The sequence below is a fragment of the Delphinus delphis genome, chromosome 8, assembly GCF_949987515.2.
Source record: "Delphinus delphis chromosome 8, mDelDel1.2, whole genome shotgun sequence".
Classification (NCBI taxonomy): Eukaryota; Metazoa; Chordata; class Mammalia; order Artiodactyla; family Delphinidae; genus Delphinus; species Delphinus delphis.
The window spans coordinates 9,380,036-9,401,898 of record NC_082690.1 but is presented as its reverse complement, the minus strand read 5'-3'; the positions used below and the strand labels follow the sequence as shown (position 1 = coordinate 9,401,898).

The window sequence follows — 21,863 nt, the reverse complement described above, 5'->3', positions numbered from 1 at the left end:
GTGGTGCACGGGCTTAGGTGCTCCGTGGCATGTGGGATCTTCCCGGACCAGGGCTCGAACCCGTGTCTCCTGCATTGGCAGGTGGATTCTTAACCACTGTGCCATCAGGGAAGCCCTCACCGTGTGTTTCGTGGCACCTTTTCTTATTTATCTATGTGGTTGTCAGGTGTCTCCCCCCACCCCTCCCCCCGCTCCCCAGATGTGCACTCCAGGAGCACAGGCCTGTTACCTTGTTTCCTGCTGTAGTTCAGTGCCTGAGGCTGTGCCCTGGGTGCAGTAGGCCCGCAGTCCCTGTCAGCTCCTGTTTCTTCTGGACTGCCCAGCCTCACCGTGTCCCTGGAGGCCTCAGGACCCCAAACCTGCCCTGGGACAGGGCTGTTCTTGCAGACAAGCCCTTCTGAGGAGCAGGCAGGTGGGGCAGGGGTGTGTCCCCTTGGCTTTCCTTCCCCCACTCAGGATTCGTCTCAGGGTGACCTCACTTAGAACATCACCCAGCTGCCCAAGGTATATGAAGTGGGTGTCGATGGGCCAAAGGTGGCAGGACTCTTTCCCTAGAAACCACTTCTGCTGGTAAAACAGGGTATTCTTGCGAATTCAGAGGAAATGACACATGAAAAGATAAATATGGATGGGATGACTGTACCAACTTTCCGAATGGCTACGCCCCGCCCCTGGTCTTTGTACCCCCAGATCTTTTCCCTGGGCTCTTTATAACCTGGCAAGGATTCTGGAGAAGGGTTAAATTGCTCTGCTGTAAATGATGTTGCTGCTAGCCTGTACAGAGCCTTTACGGAAAGCAGAATGAATGACCCCTGCGATTGGACACAGCCCTGCACGAGGGTGACGGTTTGATAAGCCAAGGGAGGGCTGGATTTCAGCCCTCACTCCCTACCCAGGCCTGGCCGCACACACCCAGTCTGCATAGCTGTGCCTGGTGGCCCTGCCCCTGCTGTTCCCTGTCTGCGGAGTGGAACATAAGGAGAGAGAAGAATGGCCTGTGTCCATTGGATCCATGAGGGGGAATGATGAAGCGCATTCTGGAGTCTGAGACCAGCTGCTTCTACTTCTTCCCGGTAACAACCTTAGAGCCCCTCTTACCTGGCATATCCACCCACCCTAGAAGGAAGTGCCCTGTTTTTATCTCCATTTGATGCAGCAGAAAACTTGAGATCCAGAGAGGATCCAACACTTGTGCAGCCAATAAGTGGTCGGTCTGGAATGCAGGTCCGGGTGTGTGAGACTCCAGAGTTTACATTCCTTTTTTTTTTTTTTCCTCTCCTCTTTTCCTTTTAGCAAAATTTTAGTTGAAAGTGTATCACACTCACCCGTTAAAAAAAATTAAACCTAAAAAGGGTGTATGGGGCTTCCCTGGTGGCACAGTGGTTAAGAATCTGCCCGCCAATGCGGGGAACACGGGTTCAAGCCCTGGTCTGGGAAGATCCCACATGCTGCAGAGCGGCTAGGCCCGCGAGCCACAACAACTGAGCCTGCACTCTAGAGCCCGCGAGCCACAACTACTGAGCCCGTGTGCCACAACGACTGAGCCTGCGTGTCTGGAGCCTGTGCTCCGCAATGGGAGAGGCCGCGACGGTGAGAGGCCCGTGCACCGCAATGAAGAGGGGCCCCCACTCACTGCAACTGGAGAAAGCCCTCGCACAGAAACGAAGACCCAACACAGACAAAAATAAATACATAAATAAATAAATAAAACGGTATATGATATAAAGAAGGCCTTTCCCGCATTCTAGACCCCTGCCCCCTTAGTTTCTTGCGCATCCTTTGAATAATCTATTCCTTTAGCGACATATCCACATATATGCGTGTAAGTCTTTTGTTAAAAGGGCATTGGAGATACACAGAACACTGCTCTCCACCCGCCTTTTTAAAGTTTCATCATGTACTTGGGAGATAATCTGGTGTCAGCGTGCATGCATTTGCATCCTCTTTTTCACAGCTGTGTAGCGTTCCGTTCGTCGTTTGTGTGGTTATGCTTCTAAACGGGTCCTTGTGGATTTTCGGTAGAATTTCAAGTCATTTACATCTTTCACTGTCACAAATAGGGCTGTCTGTAAAGACTGTGATAGAAAATTCATGCAAATATAGGAGCCTTTTCTGTAGAATAAACTTCTAGCAATGGAATTCCCAGGCTAAGGGGATTTTGACAGATATTGCCAGGTCACTTCCAAAAAGGTCACCCTGATCCACTTGTGATCTAACAGAGGGCCTGTTTCCCCACCTCCCCAAGCAGCGTGTGCTCTCAGGCCTCTGGAGCTTTGCTGTTACGATCAGTGAAGAATGGGTCTTTCCTCTGTGCCTTTATTATTATGTACTGTCAACTGCTCATTCATGTCCTTTGCCTATTCCTCTGTCTGATTTGTTGACTTGTTTCCTTATTGACTTGCATGAGCACATTCCAAGCTAAGGGAATTCATTGGTCTGATACATATTATGTTACAGAGATACTTTTCCTCGTTTGTCATTTGTTTTTTAACTGTTCATCCTCTCTCTCCCCCTTCTCCTGCCACCCTCTGCTTCTTAAATCTTTATGTTGTTGAATTTATCTTTTATAGCTTCTGAATTTTTGTCTTAAAATCTGTACTCCCTCTTTTCAGGATAAAAATATTTCAAAATATAAAAGATAATAGAATCCCATGTGACAGCCAGATTTACAAATGCTCATGTTTTTGCATCTTCTGTCTGAATAGAACTAATCCCCGTCCTCACGATCCATCCCAGTTTACTCGATCTCTTCCTGGAATGTAATGGTCACCAAGAGTTGGGTGATTCCTCCATGTTTTGTTTTGTTTTAAATTCTTTTAGCTCACACGCGCTATATATAGTCTTGTGTGTTTTTTAAATCAATGAGACCATACTATAAGTATCTGTTTATAGTTTTTTGAAAACCTTAAACATCAGGTTTATCCTAATAGGTCCATAGCGAGTACTTTCTTCCGTTTAAATGGCTGTGTTCAGTTGTGTGATGATACAGTTTGTTCAGCCATCCCTCCACTCTTGGACATTTAAGGTGTTTCCATTCTTTTGCTGTTGCCACGGTGCTGCAGTAAACATCCTTAGTGTGTGTACACGTACAAAGGCAGGTCACACTGGGATACACCTAGACGTGGAATTGCTGGCTCATAGCGTATGCACGCCTTCAGCCTTACTAGATACTATGAAGTACTTTTTGTCAATGAACAAAGCCTTTATGTCAGTGAACGCTAAGCCTTTATGTCAATGAACGCCTGCCAGCGAAATGTGCAAGAAGTGATATTCGGTTTTAACCTGCATTCCCTGGTCACTGAATGAGGCTGAACATCTTTCCACGTTTGTTAGGTGTGTGGGTTTGAGCTGCGAATTGCTTTTCCTGTCCTTTGCTATATTCTCTTTGGTTCCTTGGTCTTTTTCTTAATTGGTTGGAAGGATTACTGCTCCATCCAGGTATTTGTTGATGATATGCCTTCTCTGACTTGTCCAAGTCTGGAACTCTGCACCACTGTACCACTGCCTCTGCCTGTGGCCGAAGAGCTTTGTGAGCAGCTGTTCTGCAAAGGGGGCACCGCTCAGGAGAGGGCTCTGATCAGGGGTCTGGGCACCTTCTCTAGGAGGTGCTGTACCCGGAAAGGGAGAGTGGCTTCTCCAACAAAGCCTCATCTCTCTCCTCCATCCCATGATCCTCCCCACCCCAGCGATGCAACCCTGAGCCTGGCCTGTACGTGGGATCCACGTTCAGTGCCGGCAGAGTCTGGGTGGCACTCCCCCGTCTGCCTGGGCAGCTGCGTGCGTGCCATGAGTGAGTGGACCCAGCGGCTGGGAGGAGAGGTGAGTGCAGTCGTGGTTGTGGTGTCAGGTGGGAGCTCTGGACTGCTCCCCGTGCTGGCCTGGGGCAGACCTGGAGTGGAGAGGGGCTGCCACGCACTGGGGGGAGGCCCAGACCAGGAGTCACCTTCAGCTTCCAGGGGCCCAGTGCTTGCTCTGGGCTCAGCCGGTGCTAAGGCTGTGGGCTTTCAATCCTGGGATATGTTTTGAGGCTCCCACACCTCCCAAAACTTGTTCTTGCTACTCCCATTTTACAGATGGGAAATCTGAGGCCCAAGAGATACAGGACCTTGTCCAGGGACAGCCGGCCCGTGATCACAGAGGCTGGGTTGGACCTCAGGTCTGCGTCCAAACCCCTGTCCTCTGCTTCCAGGAGACCAAGGGTACTTGGAGGTCTGGGGCTTGCTGGCTGGGGTTTTAGCCCAGGCTGGCCCTCTTGAGCGAGTAAGGAGGAAAGGAGGTTTCCTGGGTAATAGGGTGTCTCCAGGCCTAGCTCTCCTGGGACTCCACAGAGTATACTGACATCAGCTCGCAGTGTTGTCCAGCAACCTTGGAGCTGGTAGTGATTAAAGGGAGTCAAAGGTTAACCCTCGCCAGTTCTGTAGAAACAACACCTTCTGGTATAAGGGTGTGTTTGTGAGCATAGCAATGTGCCTTTGGCAACAAATGTGGCACCGGTTGGGTCTGCCAGGTCCTGGGCTGACGTCTGACAAGCCCCTGGCCCCTTGTTTGACCAGGTCGTGGCAAAGTAAGGGTGTGGAAATTTTTAACTTGGCGAAACCTTCTGTTCACACTTGTTCTGCTAATTTGCTCATTCATTTAGACATCTGTTCATTTCAATATTCGTCAGTTACCTACCACACATCAGGTGTTTCATTTGGTGCTGGAGATACTGTGGGCCACAAGAAGTCCCTGCTTTCTTGGGTCCTATGATCTTGTGAGTACGGGAGACACTGTGGTGTTCCTGCTACAGAGGAAATGAAACAGGGCGACCGGGTGGGACAGACTGAGGGAGTGGTTGGGTAATCTGGGACCCGGTGCCAAGAGGAAGCATGGAAGCGTGAGTGCCAGGATCCTTGAGGGGTGGCTGGGAAGAGCAGCCTGTGCTTGGGTCCCAACAATGATTCCAGATCCCCCCAACATTTATACTGTAATCGACCCCCCTGACAAGGACTCAGATGTGAAACTCCTGGCACTAACCTTGCCTCGTCCTCCATCCTCAAACGGGGTTGGGGTGCAGATGGGGGCATGTGAGCTGAGATTCTTATCTTTGGGGAGGGGAGGGTGTGTTTAGGAAGTGTGGTGAGGCCTCGGGGGTCACCCGGGACCTCTTCAGTTCAGTGGCCACCCAGTTCTGCTCCATGTACGGTTCAGTCCTTAGTGCTGTGCTTTCTGGTCACAAAACAGCCTGAAAAAGTGTTTTTTCAATGATGGCTGCCGCCTCAATGTAAGTAATTTTTAAGGGGATAGTTTACTTACTTTGTTTTGTAGTGAGTCTTTGGAATCCCGAGTATGGGCCCCGCAGACAGCGTTCCTCAGCGCTGACTAGCCGCAATGCAAGTCCTCCACGGCCACGTGAGGCTGCGGCCACCTCACCGGCTGGGGCGCGGCGGGGCAGGTGCAGTCCACCATCTTCAGAAGGGGCATCTGGAGGCCGGAGGGAGGGAGGGGACTGGCCGTACTGGTGGTTTCAAGCCCCAGTTCCTGTAGGGCCTTCAGCTTTGGCTTCTTGGGGCTAGATTCACTGGCCCCTGGCTGGGAGATAGGAGGAGGGAATCGTGCCCGGGAGCCTGGCGCAGGTCGACGGCCACACCGGAGTTTTTCTTAATTTATTGTGGGCATGAACCTGTACTGTTGACTCCCCACGCCGTCACTACACTTAAGCTCTTTTACCCAGCGAGTGGAATTCAAAGCTCGAGCCCCACCCTGGCCAACTCCAGAAGTATGATCTTCACGTGGTTCTTTGTGGTGTCTTGTGACTGGTAGCTGCTGAAGTGGAGAATACAGTGTTTCTCTGCAGGAGGCTGCAGGCCTGGGCTGTTGGAGACGCCTGCTGGGGGTGGAGGGTATCCTGTGGACCCCCAAGGTGGGGAGCAGAGAGCCTTCCTGCCCTGCAGGTGGAAGCCTCTGCAGCCCCTTTCCTCCAAGCTTAGATGGCTGGAGAGATGCCCCATCTGCCCACTGGTGGGCCTTGAGGCAGTTGGTCAGTTACTCTGCCCTCTGCCGCTTCACAAGAGCCCCGGGCCAAGACCAGCTCCCTCCCTACTGGGGCTGCGGATCACACTGTGCTGTTCAGGCTGTGTCTAGCCAGCGGCCAGGCCAGAGGGGCTGGAGTGGGTATCTGACCTATTGCTACCGCCTCTTCCCCTCTTGCTCTGCCTGCTCTGTGGCGGTGTAGTTCCCGATGAGTAAGTTAATTCAACAAACTTGTGTCGAGAGCCTGCTGTGTACCAGTCACTGTTCTAGACATTGGTGATACAGCATCGAACAAAACGACAGCCAAAGTTTTTCGCAAGCCAGGGAGAGGGATCTGAAATGTGAGGTGTAGGGGGGATTTTTGACCAGAGGTGGAGAAGATGAGTGGAGAGCTGAGTGGGTAGATACCTAGCCTGTGTCTAGGGGGAAAGCATTCCAGGCTGAAGGAACAGCCAGAGAGGAGGGAGTGGGCCTAGCCCAGTCACAAACAATGAGGCCCGTCTGAGTAGAGCAGACTAAATGAGGGAAATGGGGAAGGAGAGCAGAGAAGTGCTGGTGGGGAGATCACGTGCGTTCTTACAGGTCAGAGCAAGGGCTTGGCCTTTCTTTCTGAGTGGATGGGTGCCGTGGAGGGTTTCTGAGCTGAGGAGAGGTGATACAGGTGACCCATTCTAGAGAATCGTGGTGAGTTGACGGCACCCAAGAGTGGCTGATCACAACACAGTGCGACTCCAGTGGCCTGTGTCCTCACCTCGCCTCACCTCGCAGTTGTGTTAGTTACATCAAGTTCAGCGTCCAGCTCAAGGCCCCCAGGAATAACGGCAGAGGACTCTAAGCTGAGAGGAATCGCTGTGGGTTAGCTGGCGCTGTCGAGACTCACACACCTCAACAGGCTGGAAACATGGCAGGCGACTCCCGAGATGAGACGTGTGCAAGCAGCTGTAGTAGCGCAGTCCTGCTCTTTGGTTCCAGAGGGAGGCCACACGAGATCAGGGCGCAGGAGACCTGGCTTACCAGCTGAGGGGTGTTGGTTCCCTGCCAGTGAAGCGGCATGGCCGTGAGAAAGTGAACGCGGTCTTTGCCAGCATTTGTGGAAGTCTGGTGTCCAGATGGAGGGCATTGGTGATCCCATGAATACAGCTGCGGGCTTTGAAGACACGCTGGAGGGCTTCCAGGGGACCAGGCGACTCGCCTGGGAAGGAGCGCAGGAGGCTCCTCTCAGCTGTCAGGAGCCTCTGAAGGACTTTGATGTGACGGAGGGCAGCTTCCTCCTGTTGCTCCAGAGGGCTGCAGGTGGGCCCTCTGAGGATCTTGGCGTCTTCACAGGATGGTTTAGGGGCGGCGGAGGGCAGGAGTTAGGAATGCGCCTCTGGAGCTAAGCTCCTCACCGGCCCGGCGACCCTGGGCAAGCTGCTGACCCTTTTTGCACCTCGCTTCCCTGTCTCCACAATGGAGGTAATAATAGTGTTTAACTCACAGGGTTGAGATCATACTCGGAAAGCCCTTAAGAGTACCTGACAGAGCAGCTCTCGATACGTGGTAATGTCTGGCGACATTTGGTTGTCAGAACTGGAGAGTGGGGGTCATACTGGCCTCTAGTGGGCAGCGGTCACGGTGCTGGTAACCACCCAGTGGTGCACAGGATAGCCTCCACAGTGATGACTCACCTGGTCCCCAAAGCAATGGCAATGAGGTTGGCACCCCCCTGGTGTTGCACACAGTAAGTGCACAGTACATGTCAGGATCAGTAAGGGATGTCATACATTTTTAGTCTCATCTTATTACTCGTGTGTCAGATTTTTATAAAACATCTGCTACGTCCTAGTCACTGTAATAGAGTCTGAAGATATAATGCAGGCCTGGACCACAGAGGTCATAGTCTCATGGGCAAGATACGAAAACACATAAAAATGTGATATAAAATTATATTATGTGATAAAGCATCTTCTCTAGGTGCTCTGGTAGACTCTTGGTATAATCAAGCCTCCAATTTCAGAGGTCAGAGGATAGTGGGCAAGCCATGAAAATAGTAATTATATAATACAAAAGGTTTACTACCTATTAGGTGCTAAAATCAAGATATAAACAATTTTTTGTGGAAAGAAAAACATTGCTTAGAAATGTCAGAAAACACTTCGTAGAGGAGGGGCCGGTGCTGCAGAAGGAGTGAGATTGTTGAGGCTAACGGGGGCTGCGTTGGGTCTTCCTGCTGGAGGAAAGCCCGTGCAGAGGTGGGGTTGTGGAAGAAGACGGCACCTGCAGCGCACGTGGCAGGAGCTCCGAGATGCACACGCAGGCCTTGGGGCCTGGGACTGAAGTGCCCTGGTTGCCTCTAAAAAGCTTTGGTTTTTCATTGAAGGAATGGGGTGTGATTGGAGCAGGAGGGTGGTTTGATCCAAACCATTTCTGAGAAAGATACCGTGTTGGCAGTTCTGAGGAAGAGGCTTGAGTGAGGAAAGACTTGTGGTGAAGAGACCAGTTAGGAAGCAGATAAATTGGGGTGAGATCTGGAATCAACCTGTGGCTCAAGAAGAGGAGATGCAGCCTGCTTTCCGAAGTACTTCTGAGGCTCTAGACTATGTGGCCCTCACGCTGCGCTGAACTTTATCAAGCTTCACATCCCAGTGCCTCCTATAATGGCGAGCGTTTAGTGGGAGTTCAGCAAACATTTGCTGGAATGAGGAACTGGGGGTAGAATGGGTAGCGTTTCGTAGGGATGGTGCGAAGGCGAAGGAGATGTTGGGCGGATGAGCTGATGAGAATGTGGGGTGGGGGGGAACGGGGAGACACGGGTCCAGTTGTGGACGTGTTACGGGTGACTAGTTTAAGATCCTCCAGGGAGGATGAGCCATAGAAAATTAGAAATATTAGGACAGGATCTGGGAGAGAAATTACAGAGCTGAAAAAGAGCTTGAATCATCAGGGTCTGAGTAGTAGTTAAGCCTCTGAAAATGAATGAACCTGGCCTGTGTAAACAAGTAGAGGAAGAGCAGAGGTTCAAGGGCAGCTCCCTGGAGAATGCCAGCACTTAAAGGAGGTGGAGCCAGTTTGGAGGAAACCTGGAGAGAGTCTTGACCTGGAAGCATCGGCCTGTTCGTAGCAAAGGCTTCAGAGTACGGGGAAGAGCGAGAATAGATCTTTTTCAGGTTTGACCGTTAGGAGGCCACTGAAGGCTTTGGCAAGAGCGATTTCAGCTCAGACAAGGCTCAGGGGTGGAGTAGGGCAGAGGGTTGAGTGGGAAGCGAGCATGTAGCACAGATTAAGGAGTCTGACCACTGGAGCTCGAGATGGAGATGCAGAGGTAGCTTGAGGAGGAGACAGAAGCAGAGAGGGGGGTTGTTTTGTTTTAGGCACAGGGAGACTTGACTATGTTTCTGAGTCAAAGGGAGCAGAGGAGGGGGGAGAGGTGGAAGCAGCAAGGCCGAGGGGGATCACTGGTTGGGAGCAATGCTGGAAAGGTGGGCGGGGACCCAACCCAGTATCCGGGTGGGCCAGGAGTGGCAGGTGAGTCTAGAGGTGGCAGGCAGGCAGCTCCGGGTTTTCCCCACAGGACTGAGGGACAGTGACACGGATTACGGCTTCTGCCCCACTGGTTTTCCCATCCCCCTTCTCAGGAACATTAAGCCACAGCCCTCTGATGGGCCCAAGGGCTTGGAGGGGCCTGGCGTCATGCCATGTCCATGGGTGACGTCCAGTTCTGTTCATCTTGGTACAGCGGGTACCCACTGAGTACTTGCTGTGTGAGGCTTTGAGCGCCAGGCAGCAGGAGGCTTCTGTTCTTCACCGCGTCCTCCAGTTTTGCCCTTTGGCGACTCCGTGGCAGGGCTCAGCAGCCTCGCTGCAGCGGGGGACGCTGTGGTTCTTAGCAGAGCACCGGGAGGGCACACAGCCTTCCCGCCTTGGGGTCAGCTTTACCTAGCGGGTCGGGTGAGCCAGTCTCCTGGGCAGCTGGTGGCAGGCAGAGGTTGCTGCACCTTGGACATGAGTGGACGAGATTTCTGTTCTCCTGCCCAGGTACCCTGCTGTGACTTTTCTTCTGTCCTTTTGTCCCTGGGGTGGGGACGGCTGCTGGGAGAAGGCTCCCTGTTGTCCAGAGGCAGCAGGCAACCCAAGAAGCCCGCGCCCCTGGAATCCTGGGGGCTGAGCCATCCTCTTGGCTTGGCCAGCAAGGGGAGGGGGTGGGTAGGTGGATGACATCCCTGGGGGTCTCTCGGAGCAGACCCCAGGACTAGCCAGTCTGCTTAGCATAAGACCAGCACAGTTTAGGAGGAAAGTGCAGAACGTTACTGGGGAAGAGGTCAAAAAAGAGTAGTTTTCTTGTTCAGGACCCATCACCTCCGACCACCAAAGTTCTCCTTCACTGAGGACAGCTGAGTCCTTGACCTTCAGTTACTGCACAACACACTCTCTGTAGCGTTCTCCATTTTGGCTGCATGTTAGAATCACCAGAAAGGTGAGCTTTTTTTGTTTGGTTGGTTTTTTACTGGCCAATGCCTGGGCCCCATGCCCAACCAATTAAATAAGACTTGGAAAGTGGGGTCTAGATGTCAGTAAATGCCTCAGCTTCTCAGGTGATTGCCTTGTGCCCCGAGTGCTGTGACCTGCTGTTACAGGGAGATGGAGTACGCTGGACTGAATCCTGATCAGAAAGGACTGAGAGCACAGAGGGTGGGAGAGGCTGCAGTTCATAATGTAAAGAATGTGAGAGCCTGAAGGATCTTGTTTAGAGCTTTGCAGCTCTCCGTGCGGTCCCAGCCTAGCAGCAGAGCACCACCTGGGAGCCGGTTAGAATGTGGGACCCACGACACCCACTGAATCAGAACGTACACATCAAAGATTGAGAACCGTGCTTTCGCCATTATCCGGACCAGTGGTACTCAACCTTGGCTGGGTTAGAATTGCCCCTGGGTGCTTGAATACATTCCAGTGCCAGGCCAGACCACTTAAGTCAGAATTTCCAGTTATGGGACCCAGATACTGCAGTCCTCCCGTTCCGCCAAGGTCAAGGACATCCATCTTGATAAGCGCATCTCAAGCTCGAATGTGCATGTGAGTCATCAGGGGATCTTACGCAAACGCAGTTTCTGATTTGTGCCTCTGGAGGGGTCCGGGATTATACATTTCTAATAAGGTCCCTGGTGAGGCTCAGGCTGCAGATCTGATAAATATATTTGAGTCACAAGCATTTCTTAGGCCAAATTCCCAGTTTTACAGCTGAAGTAACTGAGGGTCAGAGAGGGAAAAGTGACTCCCCCAAGATAACCCAACACGTTATTCATTCAATACTTGCTGAGCGCTGGCTGTGTGTCAGGCAGTGTGCTACATGCTGGGGCTCAAGCTGGGAATAAGACAGACCCGATTCCTACCCTCACAGGGCTTATGTGCAGTGGGGGAGACAGACAGAGAGCAAGTAACTAAACGAATCACAGATCGGGAGAAGCGTGTGAAGGGGATAACGTGGTAGGGCATGACTTGGCAGTTGTGGGTAGGTCGGGGAGGCAGGCCACCCTCGGAAAAGCAGTAGGTCTTGACTTTCACTGGGGTCTGCTGATTACAACTCTAGAGCTCTTCTTTACTGGACAGGACCAGCCCCCATCCCCACTGGGATTCAGAGATGGGCCCTCCTGACCCTGCTGAAAACATCTGGCTCTGGTCCCCACCCCTATCCCTTTCCCCCACCCGGCTTTCTCTTTCCCTCAACACTCTCATTCTTGGGTATTTGCGGACTCAGGGTGGAGCCTGGGGAGTACCCCTGGGAGCAGAGCATCGATTCCATAACAGGACAGTGTTACGGAGGATAATCGATTTATGATTTCTAACCAAAACCAGACCTCGTCCAGATGCGGTCCCCCACCATTGAGAAATAATTTGAGATTTTTCATTTCTCCCCAAAAGAGCACAAACACTAGGGCTTCCCTCCCTTTCCTGATCCTTCAAAAGAACCACGTGGGCAGCTTGTGAAGATGCCCATCCCAGGTCCCACCCCAGCTGGCTGAACCTATCCCCGGAAAGGGCCCTGGAATCTGTGTTTAGTATGTGGCCCATCTGATTCCTACAACCCAGATCCTTGGGGAGGATGTCATGGAGAGAAGAAGCTGGCGCTCTGCGCGCATCCCGTGCCTCTCTGTAGCTGTGAAAGCTGCAGAGATTTCTTCCCGGTGACTCAGAAGCACGGTCCTTGGCTGGCTTTGCGACTGGAGGGGCCTCGCTGTTGACGTGCATGTAGCAACTCACCCCTCCCACAGCCCTGTCCTTACCTTGCCAGCCTCTGCCCTTACCTGAAAGGGTCTCCTTTCTCTCCTCTGACCAGCCAGACCCCTCTCACTCTCCGTGCTCCTGTTCAAACAGCCTGCCTCCGTTGAGTTTCCCCCATGGACCTGGTGGTGAGGGCTTGGACTCTGTTTGGACTCAGCCAGAGGCTAGAAGGGCTGCAAGAGAACTTGTGGACCATCTGATGGTCCCACAGTCACCCCAGGGCCTGGCCCGAGCAGATCTGTTCAGGTGGAATGGTGAGAGATTGATGATAGAGGCATGGACGGTGGCCAGAACCAAGGGAATGCCTTGGATGTGGAGAAAAGATAAACTTCAGTTGTGTACAATGTGAATCACGCCCTTGTACAGTTAGCTTAACTTTCATGTAGAAAATGGGTGGAGGTACATCTGTTTCCTGGAGCTGACCCTTCCGAGGTCCAAGTGAGGGATAGGACACAGTGGGGGGAACCATGCCGGGGAGGCTGTGGTAGGCTGGTCTGGCCTGGGACGGAATTCGTGAAGGGTGGGACTTGGTTTCCCTCTCTGGGGCGTAGGCCCCGCCTGGACCGCTGATGCTGCCTTTGAGGGGTTAGGGAGATGCCCAGGGTGAGGAGGGCCACTCCCTGGATGGCCGCCCTGGAAGCAGCTTGGTGCTTTCTGGAGGCGGGAGGAGGCAGGCTGTGGGTGTGCCCTGCTCCAGTGTCTAGGCGACAGTGTTCGTGGTGCTGACCAGACACCTGTGACTCCTGCCTCCTAGGTGGCCCGAGGCAGCCGGGATGACAGCTCTCCCCAGGAACCCTGGCACCTGAGAAACATGATCAGCAAGTCCCGTGAGTATTCCCCAGGAGCTCCCCACCCTGCGGGGTGGGCTCCCCAGAAGCAAGGGGTTGGGGAGGGACCGACACGGAGCCAGGGGCCCCTGTCTTCATCCTGAAGGACGGCAGAGACACTTGGGTCCAAGCCCTGAGCCAGAGAACTAGGGCCAGGCGAGGGCCTGCTGTGAGCCGGCCTTGCAGGGGCCCCAGCTGAGGCAGCTGAGAAGGGGGCCTGGGGCTGTGCCTCCCTGTTTCTGCTTCCAGCTCTTCCGTGCGTTCGCCCTGCAGGCTGGAAACTCCTGGCCACGCTGGCTCTGGTCCTGGTCGTCATGGTATGGTACTCCATCTCCCGAGAAGACAGGTACATTGAGCTGTGAGTCCACCTTTCATGTCCTTCCGTGGGTTCTTCTTGGGAACCGGGCTCAGGGATGGAGCGTCATGAGGTGGGGACCTAGTGGGGGGACAGGAGGGTTCAGAGAGCCAGGGCATGACCTCTCCCATACACTACTAGCCCAGGATCCTCTGTGAGGGGAGTTGGTGGGTTTTGGGGGGTAGGACCTGGGATGACTCCCCGGGGTCCTCACCCAGGGAGTTCAGGAGAACAAAGAACTGGCTTTGCAATGATTTGGTTTCAAAGTGGGACTTGGGCTGACACCGGTGCAGCCGGAGAGTCGCTCTCCGGGGCCTTGGGGCCGGCGTGCCCTGGGAGGAGGTGGAGGCTGCCTGGAAAGCTGGCCCCCGGGCCCGGGAGGTCTGACTGGAGCGCCTGCCTCTCTCCTTTTCTGTCTCCAGCTTTTATTTTCCCATCCCAGGGAAGAAGGAGCCATGCCTCCAGGGTGAGGCGGAGAGGATGGCCTCCAAGCTCTTTGGCAAGTATGTGAGGATGCGGGGTGGGCCTGGGTGCCGGCTAGATGGAGGGAACCGTGCTGGTGGACGTGGGCCAGGGTCAGCCTGTGAGGGAGGGAGAGGCCTCGGTGTGTATACGTAATGTGAGTCAGGGGTCTGACCCAGTTTCTGGCATGAAGATGAATCTCTTTCTCATCCCCACCCTGCCTTCACCTCGGCACAGCTACTCCCGAGAACAGCCCGTCTTTCTGCAGCTTAAGGATTATTTCTGGGTCAAGACGCCATCTGCCTACGAGCTGCCCTACGGGACCAAGGGGAGTGGTAAGTATCCGCCTGGTCAGGTGGGCACGGTGGCCTCACCTTGGCCGCACAGCTTCCCGTTTCCTGCTGTCCGTGGTCCCAGCGCCCAGGTTCTCAGCCAGGCCTAGATCCTGGGGGCGGGGCAGGGAGGGTTGACAGCCTTTGGAGATCAGCCCCTTCGTTGCGGTTCTTTTGTAGAAGACCTACTGCTCCGGGTGCTGGCCGTCACCAGCTACTCCCTTCCAGAGAGCATCCAGAGGTGAGGAGACCCTCCCTCCTGCCCCAGTGTGAAACCGTCATGGTCTGGCACATCCCAGTGAGCCTGCCTGTCTCCAGGGGAGGCGGGCACGCCAGTCCCCACGGCGGCTGAGCCTGGGTACCAGGCTGCCTATCTCCAGGGGAGGCGGGCACGCCAGTCCCCACGGCGGCTGAGCCTGGGTACCAGGCTGCTGGAGTGGGCAGAGGCTGCTGAGGGTATTGCCATGGTAACAGGCAGGCCTGGGCAGCAGTCGGGGGCTCCGAAATGGGGTTTCTTCTTGGTACTCCCCAGGCACCTTCCCTCCTCCTCTCTCTCTTCCGTGCTCTGTTCAGTTTCCTCCCCCTTGAAAGCCCAGGGCTGCAGGCTCGGCATGACCAGAAGCAGGACTCCTTGGAGAGGCCTGGTCCGTGGGGGCCAGGGGCTGAGGGGCTGAGGGGGCCTGGGCAGACCGGGGCAGGAGCAGGGGCTCCTTCTGGGTCTTACCACCCTGTTCCCGGGGCAGCCTCAAGTGCCGCCGCTGCGTGGTGGTGGGGAACGGGCATCGGCTGCGCAACAGCTCGCTGGGAGAGGCCATCAACAAGTACGACGTGGTCATCAGGTCTGTATGAGCGCCCTTCCCTCTTCTGTTTGGAGGCGACGGTAAACAGACCCAGTGGGATTCTAGGTGACGGGCATCCTCCTCTCTGCCTCCCAGGTTAAACAGCGCACCGGTGGCTGGCTACGAGAATGATGTGGGCTCCAAGACCACCATGCGTCTCTTCTACCCTGAATCCGCCCACTTCAATCCCAAAGTGGAGGACAACCCTGACACGCTCCTTGTCATGGTAGCTTTCAAGGCCATGGACTTCCACTGGATTGAGAGCATCCTGAGTGATAAGAAGCGCGTAAGCGGAGAGACTGGCGGGGGTGAGGTCGCAGCCTGGGGATGGGGACGCCGCCCGGGTCAGGCCCTGCCGCTCCATCACGTGTGCCCCACGGTCCTCAGGAGCCAGTAAGGGGAAGGTGTGAACTCAGTGTTCTACTGCAGGGGTCAGACAGCAGCAGCGAAGGGCACCCTAAGCTCGAGGCTGCTTGGGACAGAAGAACTGCCAAAATATGTTTGCCGGTGAGAAGCTTGGCAGCAGAGGGACCCGTTGGTAGTCATCTCCAGGTGGAGGCAGTTAGAACAGTCGAGATCTCTGTCCTTCTAGGTGGACTCCAGAAAGTCCGCTCTGTCTCTTTGCCATCCAGTTGACAGCCGAACTGTCCGACTGTCCATTTTTTGCCGCGTGTTCAGCTGGCCCCTTCTACCTGCATGGCTATACTTGGAAGCGGGCAATGGTTGGAGCCCATACTCTACACACCATGGCACCTGGCCTCCCCTGGGGGGTGCGCCGCTCCCCTCTCTCCCTCCTCCTCTCTTCTGGTCTCCTCTCCCACCTCTGGTGTAGGCCTCCACGTCCCTCCCGTCACCCCGCGCTCCCGAGGGCCTGTGCCGTCAACACAGGGGCCCCGTCCCCTGGAGAAGCCCCTCCCCTCCCCGTTTCAACCCACTGGCTCTCTCCCTCCCACCCCCACCCGCCTAGGTGCGAAAGGGCTTCTGGAAACAGCCTCCCCTCATCTGGGACGTCAACCCCAAACAGATTCGGATTCTCAACCCCTTCTTCATGGAGATTGCAGCTGACAAACTGCTGAGCCTGCCGATACAGCAGCCGCACAAGATTAAGCAGGTGACGACGGGCTGCAGCCGGACGGGGAGCCAGAGGGCTGGGGTTCTCTGTGGGAAGTAGGAGGGACTTCCTAGAGGCTCCAGAAGGCCAGGGAGGACCCCAGGCAAGGGGAAAACAATAGCAGAGACGGCAGCACACGGCCCCCAGGCGCACACCTGTGATCAGAGGCAGGTATTCTGGCTTTTACAGCAAGGGAGGGCACACACTCTTGAGATGCTCTGGGGCATCTCCAAAATGGGGAGTCAGGGAAGGGTATGTTTAGGGCTTGGGTGCTAGAAGAAGAGGATGCCTTTGGCAGGCGCTGATCAGAATCTGTACACTGGGGATTTGCTGGGACAGTCAGTAGTCTTTTTTTTTTTTTTTTTTTTGGGCCGCGGGCCGCACGGCTTGTGGAATTTTAGTTCCCCGACCAGGGATTGAACACGCACCCCCGGCAGTAAAAGCGTGGAGTCCTGGGTTTCCCTGGTGGCGCAGTGGTTGAGAGTCCGTCTGCTGATGCAGGGGACGCGGGTTCGTGCCCCGGTCCGGGAAGATCCCACATGCCGCAGAGCGGCTGGGCCCGTGAGCCATGGCCGCCAGGGCAGTCCCAACAGTCAGTAATCTTATGTTTAGGATATGGAGCCCAGGCTGAGCCCTGTGGTTACTATTTGATCACTTCATCTGTGGTCCAGTCTTGGCGCATATTGGTCTAAAGGAGTTAAAAGAATGTGAGAATGCAGTTGGTCCTGCATATCATGGTTTGGTAAGTGTGACAGTTTGGGAAGTCAGGGTGCAGTTTGCAAGTTCTGGTTTTGGTTTCGGCTCGCACAGCCCTCCCTAGTGGTCTTCTGCTGGCGGGTTTTGGCACGCTGGGTAGCTTCCCAAGCAGGTACTTCCACCGTATCTTTGAGCCCTCAGAGAGGCTGTGTGAGGTAGGAGACAGAAGTAATGATCAGGGCTTCCCTGGTGGCGCAGTGGTTGAGCATCCGCCTGCCGATGCAGGGGACGCGGGTTCGTGCCCTGGTCCGGGAAGATCCCACATGCCGCGGAGCGGCTGGGCCCGTGAGCCATGGCCGCTGAGCCTGCACGTCCGGAGCCTGCGCTCCGTGACGGGAGAGGCCACAACAGTGAGAGGCCCGCGTACCACCAAAAAAAAAAAAAAAGAAGTAATGATCAGACATAGACAGGACTCATGGTGCTACCTGCTGTATGGCCTTGGGCCAGTCAGCCACTCAGAGCCTTGGTTTTCTCATCTGTGGGGTGGGGAAAATAGGACTACTGACCTTTTAAAGCCATTCTAGAATTTAAAAAGATAATTACGTGACGTGCTTATCACGGAGGTTGGCACACCGTGAATGCTCGATAAACAGTCGCCAAGTTTTGAATAAACGATTTTATTCTTTCTTTTCTTGTTTTCGGCCGCGCTGCATGGCTCGCGGGATCTCAGTTCCCTAACCAGGCAGGGATCGAACCTGGGCCACGGCAGTGAAAGACCGGAATCCTAACCACTTGGCCACCAGGGAGCTCCCCATGATGCTATTCTTTATTGAATATCTCCTACGATTCAGCTTCCTAGGTTGAATGCCTGCTTTTGCGACTGCTCAGCGCCAGGCCCCAAGTTTGCACGCACGGGGAATAAGACGTGCCCTCTGCCCTAAGGAAACTCGGTCTAGCGGAATAGACATGCAGGATGCAGCCCGGAATGGCAAAGCGCTCCGATCGAGGGTTGTTCCGAGTGCTGCGGGGTCTCAGAGGAGGGGCGGAACTCTGCTTGGGGCTGTCTGGAGGTGGTGCCACTGGAAGAGGTGGTACTGGAGCTGGGCCCTAAGGGGTCGTGGGGCCCATCAAGCAGAGAATTGGGGAAAGGGATTTCATTTGGCAAGACCAAACAACGCCCCTGGCACTGAGTTCTAGTGCACATGGAGTTGGGTGGGGGGCAGCAAAGAGGAGTTTTCTGGCCCTGGTGGCAGAGGGTGAAGGCTAGAGAGGGAAGCCAGAGATTAGGACCAGAACCCAGCTCCTGGCAGGAGGAAGAGGGAGAGGAAGGGATGAACTTGAGTTTCCTGTTTCCTGCCTCACAGATAACCACAGTTTAGAGGCTTAAAACAACACCCATGTATTGGCTTATAGTTGTGGAGGTCAGATGTCCAGTACAGCACGGCTGGGTTCTCTGCGCAGGGTCTACAAGGCTGAAATCAAGTTGGCAGCTGGGCTGCGTTCTTTTCTGGAGGCTCGGGGGGTGAAATTTGCTTCCAAGTTCATTCTTGTTGTTGGAAGAATTTGGTTCCTTGTGGTTGCAGGACCGAGGTCCCCATTTCCTGGCTGGTTTTCAGCCTAGGGGTGGTACCCTCAGCATGTAAGAGCTGCCTGCATACCTTGCTGTCTGGTCCCCTCCATCTTCAGGCCAGCAATGCATGATAAACCCTCTTGTGCTTCACACCTCGCACTTCCTCCACTGCTGATCTCTAGACCCAGATATAAAAGCTCATGAGATTAGGTCAAGCCCACCAGGACTATCTATTTTACAGTCTACCGTGCCACATTAAGCAATATAATACAATGTAATATATCTCATCCTATTCATAGGTTACACACACTCTCAAGGGCAAGGGGTCATTGGGCTTCATCTTAGAATTCTTCTGCTACAGCATTTCTTTTAAGGTGAAATTGAGAGATTTGTGACAGTTTCCAGCACAACTAGGTGGACGGTAATATGTTTAACAGTTACAGGAATAGACGGGAAGGGAAGAGTTTGCTAGAAGGTGACGCATGTGTGGTTTGGCAGAGGTCTGAACCGGATGAGATAACACGGTTGGCGGTAAAAGCAACAGGGCTGAAATGGAAGGCTGGGGCAGGTAGTGACATGAAAAGATAGGAGAGCTCAGAAAGGGAAGCTGGGGAACACCTGGCCTTAGGGGATCTGACAAGGTCTGGGGAGTGGAAGGCAGGTCATCCCTGCTGAGGAAGGCGGTTTGTGAGGTTAGAATATCAGGTGGCCCATCCCCGTGGATGGCTCAGGGGTGGAGAAAGTGAGGTCCTCACAGCAGCCCATACGGTAGGGGGTGCGGGAGGTACTGCTGTCCCCACTTTATAGGAGGGAGAGCCCACCCTCATGAAGGGCACACAGCCCGGAAATGTGAGAGCCTCGGGGCTTCCAGGAGAGGTGAGTTTCTCCAAGACGGAGAGCAGAACCTTTCCACTCCTTGAGTGACTTGTTTAACGGTTGTAAGCCTCAGTTCCCCATCTGGGAAATGGGGCTAATAATACTATGTACCTCAAAGTGTTTTTGTGAGGACTGGATGAGGTGGCATATGGGGCGAAATGCTTAGCATAGTGTCTGGCACGTAGCAGGTGCTCCGAAAATCGTACATGTTATTATTACTATCATTTTTGTCATCTTGATGGCCATCATCATCCCCAAAGGCCCAAACCCTCCCCAGACGTGTTGAGCTGTAGTATGCGGTATGGTAGCCACGAGCCACGTGTGGCTTTTTTTTTGTTTTTTGTGGCTGCAAGGCACGGCTTGCAGGATCTTCGTTCATCGACCAGGGATCATACCCGAGCCGTCGGCAGTGAGAACACGGAGTCCTGACCCCTGGACCACCAGGGAATTCCCCACATGTGGCTATTTAAATTTAAATTTTCATTAAAATTGAATAAAATAAAAAGTTCAGTTCCTTAGCTGCATGAGCCCCGTATGGCTCGTGGCTGCCATACGGGACAGCACAGATGCAGAACGTTTCCATGATACTAGAAGGTTCTGTTGCAGAACGCTGGCCTAGAGGTGCTGAAAGGAGCAGGCTCCCTCTAATATCTTCCCCACGCTTTGTCCCTCAGAAGCCCACCACAGGGCTGTTGGCCATCACCCTGGCCCTCCACCTCTGTGACCTGGTGCATATCGCTGGCTTTGGCTACCCAGACGCCCACCACAAAAAGCAGTCCATTCACTACTATGAGTATATCACGCTCAAGTCCATGGTGGTAAGTGGTCCCTGCTGGTGAACTGGGGACGCTGAGGGAGTGAGGGTGGTCCCAGAGATAGCTCACCGAGAGGTCACACGGAGAGTCAGAACTGGAAGCAAGGCATCTGGACTCCCAGGCCAGCGTCCCCTGTATTCTGTCTTCCTTCCGAGAGCCGGTGTGGGGAATGGAGCTCCCGGGGTGCGGGCCTACGGGGAGGGCCAGGTAGCTGCCTGGGAGTTCCTCAGTTGGCTTCCTTGGCTGTCTCCACAGTGGTCAGGCCACAATGTCTCCCAAGAGGCCCTGGCCATCAAGCGGATGCTGGAAATCGGAGCCGTCAAGAACCTCACGTACTTCTGACTGGGCAGGAGCTGTACCCATCCGTCTGCTCACCCTGCTGAGTGCCCCCATCCATGGCTATGGGGGGTGCCTGGTCCCAGCTGGGACTCACCCTCCCCTGTGTGGGTAGGAGGAGGCCAGGTCTGAGACGAGGCTGTGTCCCTGGCGGCTCCGGTGGAGGCCAGATCGAGTCAGGGTGGCGGCCCTGAGGCAGCAGGAGCCCAGCCAGGCACGGGGCTTGCTGCTGTGGCATCCCCTCTCTGCCAGCGCCGGGAGATTATTTAACGGGCTATTTAATTAAGGGGTAGGAACATGCTGTGGGCTGGCCCCATGGCATCCAGAAAAGGGGGCATATTACCGTGTTCTGCTCACTTTTTACACAAAAGTGATGGACCCACTACGGCCTAGACCCAGAGCAGGCCTCCCAGGAGGGCGAGGCGTCTGGAGCGGGCGGTGCCCGGAGCGGGTGGTGCCCTCCAGAGAAGGGCTGCTCCCTCCCAGCGGGCATGGGAAGAGCACTGGCACAGGGCTTCTGTGGAGGAGAGGACCTAAAAGGGGTTTCAGACTTATTAAACTATTTTTCCTAAAACAGAAGCAGCTGTGATACCCTGTGTCCTTTCAGAGTAAAGAAGACACGGATGCGTAGTGGGCCACAGCAGTGGGTCCCTCTCCTGGCAGTGGACAGGCTTGTTAAAGACCCACTGAGGCCCAGAGTGGGCCAGGGTCATTCAGGAAATAATTATTTACTGAGTACAGTGCCTGGTGGGTGCCAAGTCGTGCTTTGTCACCCTGGCGTAGCAGGCGGAGCAAGTGGTGCTCCAAGCAGCCCTGTCTGCTGGACACCGAGCCTGGCATCTGCATCCTGCTTTACTTTCCAGAGGTAGGGAGGGGCAGGAGGATGCCAGGGTGGAGCGCCAGCACCCTCTTCCACCTCCCTTCCTCTCCCTCACCAGCCTCTTTTCCAAAATCTCATTCTGGGAGGTGTGTGTTTGAGGACAGGGGTGGAGACACACAAAGAAAGCCAAGTTTCCCTTCTCAGATTAAGTGGGAATCATAAAATGGAGTTTACAGAAAGTCCTGCCAGTGGCCCAGGCAGCAGAATTGGGATGGGCAGGGCATGGGGGGCGTCTGAGGGCTTGGCGAGGCCTGTCAGCCGGTCGCGGAGCCACAGGATGAAATGCTTTTGCCATCCCCCAGTCTCTAGAATTGATACAGCCCTGCTGTCTGCCTGTCTCTACCCTTGCTTTGTTCCTCATCTCCCCAGGCCCTGCTTAGCTGCCAAGTGGGCTTCCTGCCACTCTCACAGCTGTTCCTTTACATCTGGAGCCAGGAGGGAGAGCTGGACCTCCCCCAGAGGGAAAGGGACTCACAGCTGTGTTCCTGGCTTTCTTG

At 54.5% G+C, this 21,863-nt stretch overlaps 1 protein-coding gene across 4 annotated transcripts in view; it reads left to right on the top strand.

Annotated features, from left to right (window-relative positions):
• Positions 1 to 21,065, top strand: part of ST3GAL4 (ST3 beta-galactoside alpha-2,3-sialyltransferase 4) — a 33,247-nt gene extending 12,182 nt beyond the window's left edge. Inside the window, exons 2-11 of one of the 4 annotated variants that reach the window (XM_060017693.1) lie at positions 13,022 to 13,094; positions 13,368 to 13,440; positions 13,872 to 13,952; positions 14,149 to 14,246; positions 14,424 to 14,484; positions 14,987 to 15,082; positions 15,179 to 15,368; positions 16,050 to 16,193; positions 20,010 to 20,153; positions 20,406 to 21,065. In XM_060017693.1, coding sequence (XP_059873676.1) covers positions 13,079 to 13,094; positions 13,368 to 13,440; positions 13,872 to 13,952; positions 14,149 to 14,246; positions 14,424 to 14,484; positions 14,987 to 15,082; positions 15,179 to 15,368; positions 16,050 to 16,193; positions 20,010 to 20,153; positions 20,406 to 20,492 — 990 coding nt within the window. In that variant the 5' untranslated portion in view covers positions 13,022 to 13,078 and the 3' untranslated portion in view covers positions 20,493 to 21,065. Of the gene's footprint in view, positions 1 to 13,021; positions 13,095 to 13,343; positions 13,453 to 13,871; positions 13,953 to 14,148; positions 14,247 to 14,423; positions 14,485 to 14,986; positions 15,083 to 15,178; positions 15,369 to 16,049; positions 16,194 to 20,009; positions 20,154 to 20,405 lie in introns of all 4 variants that reach the window. The other 3 variants (XM_060017692.1, XM_060017691.1, XM_060017690.1) reach the window with 3 other exon arrangements.
• Positions 21,066 to 21,863: the final 798 nt, after the last annotated feature.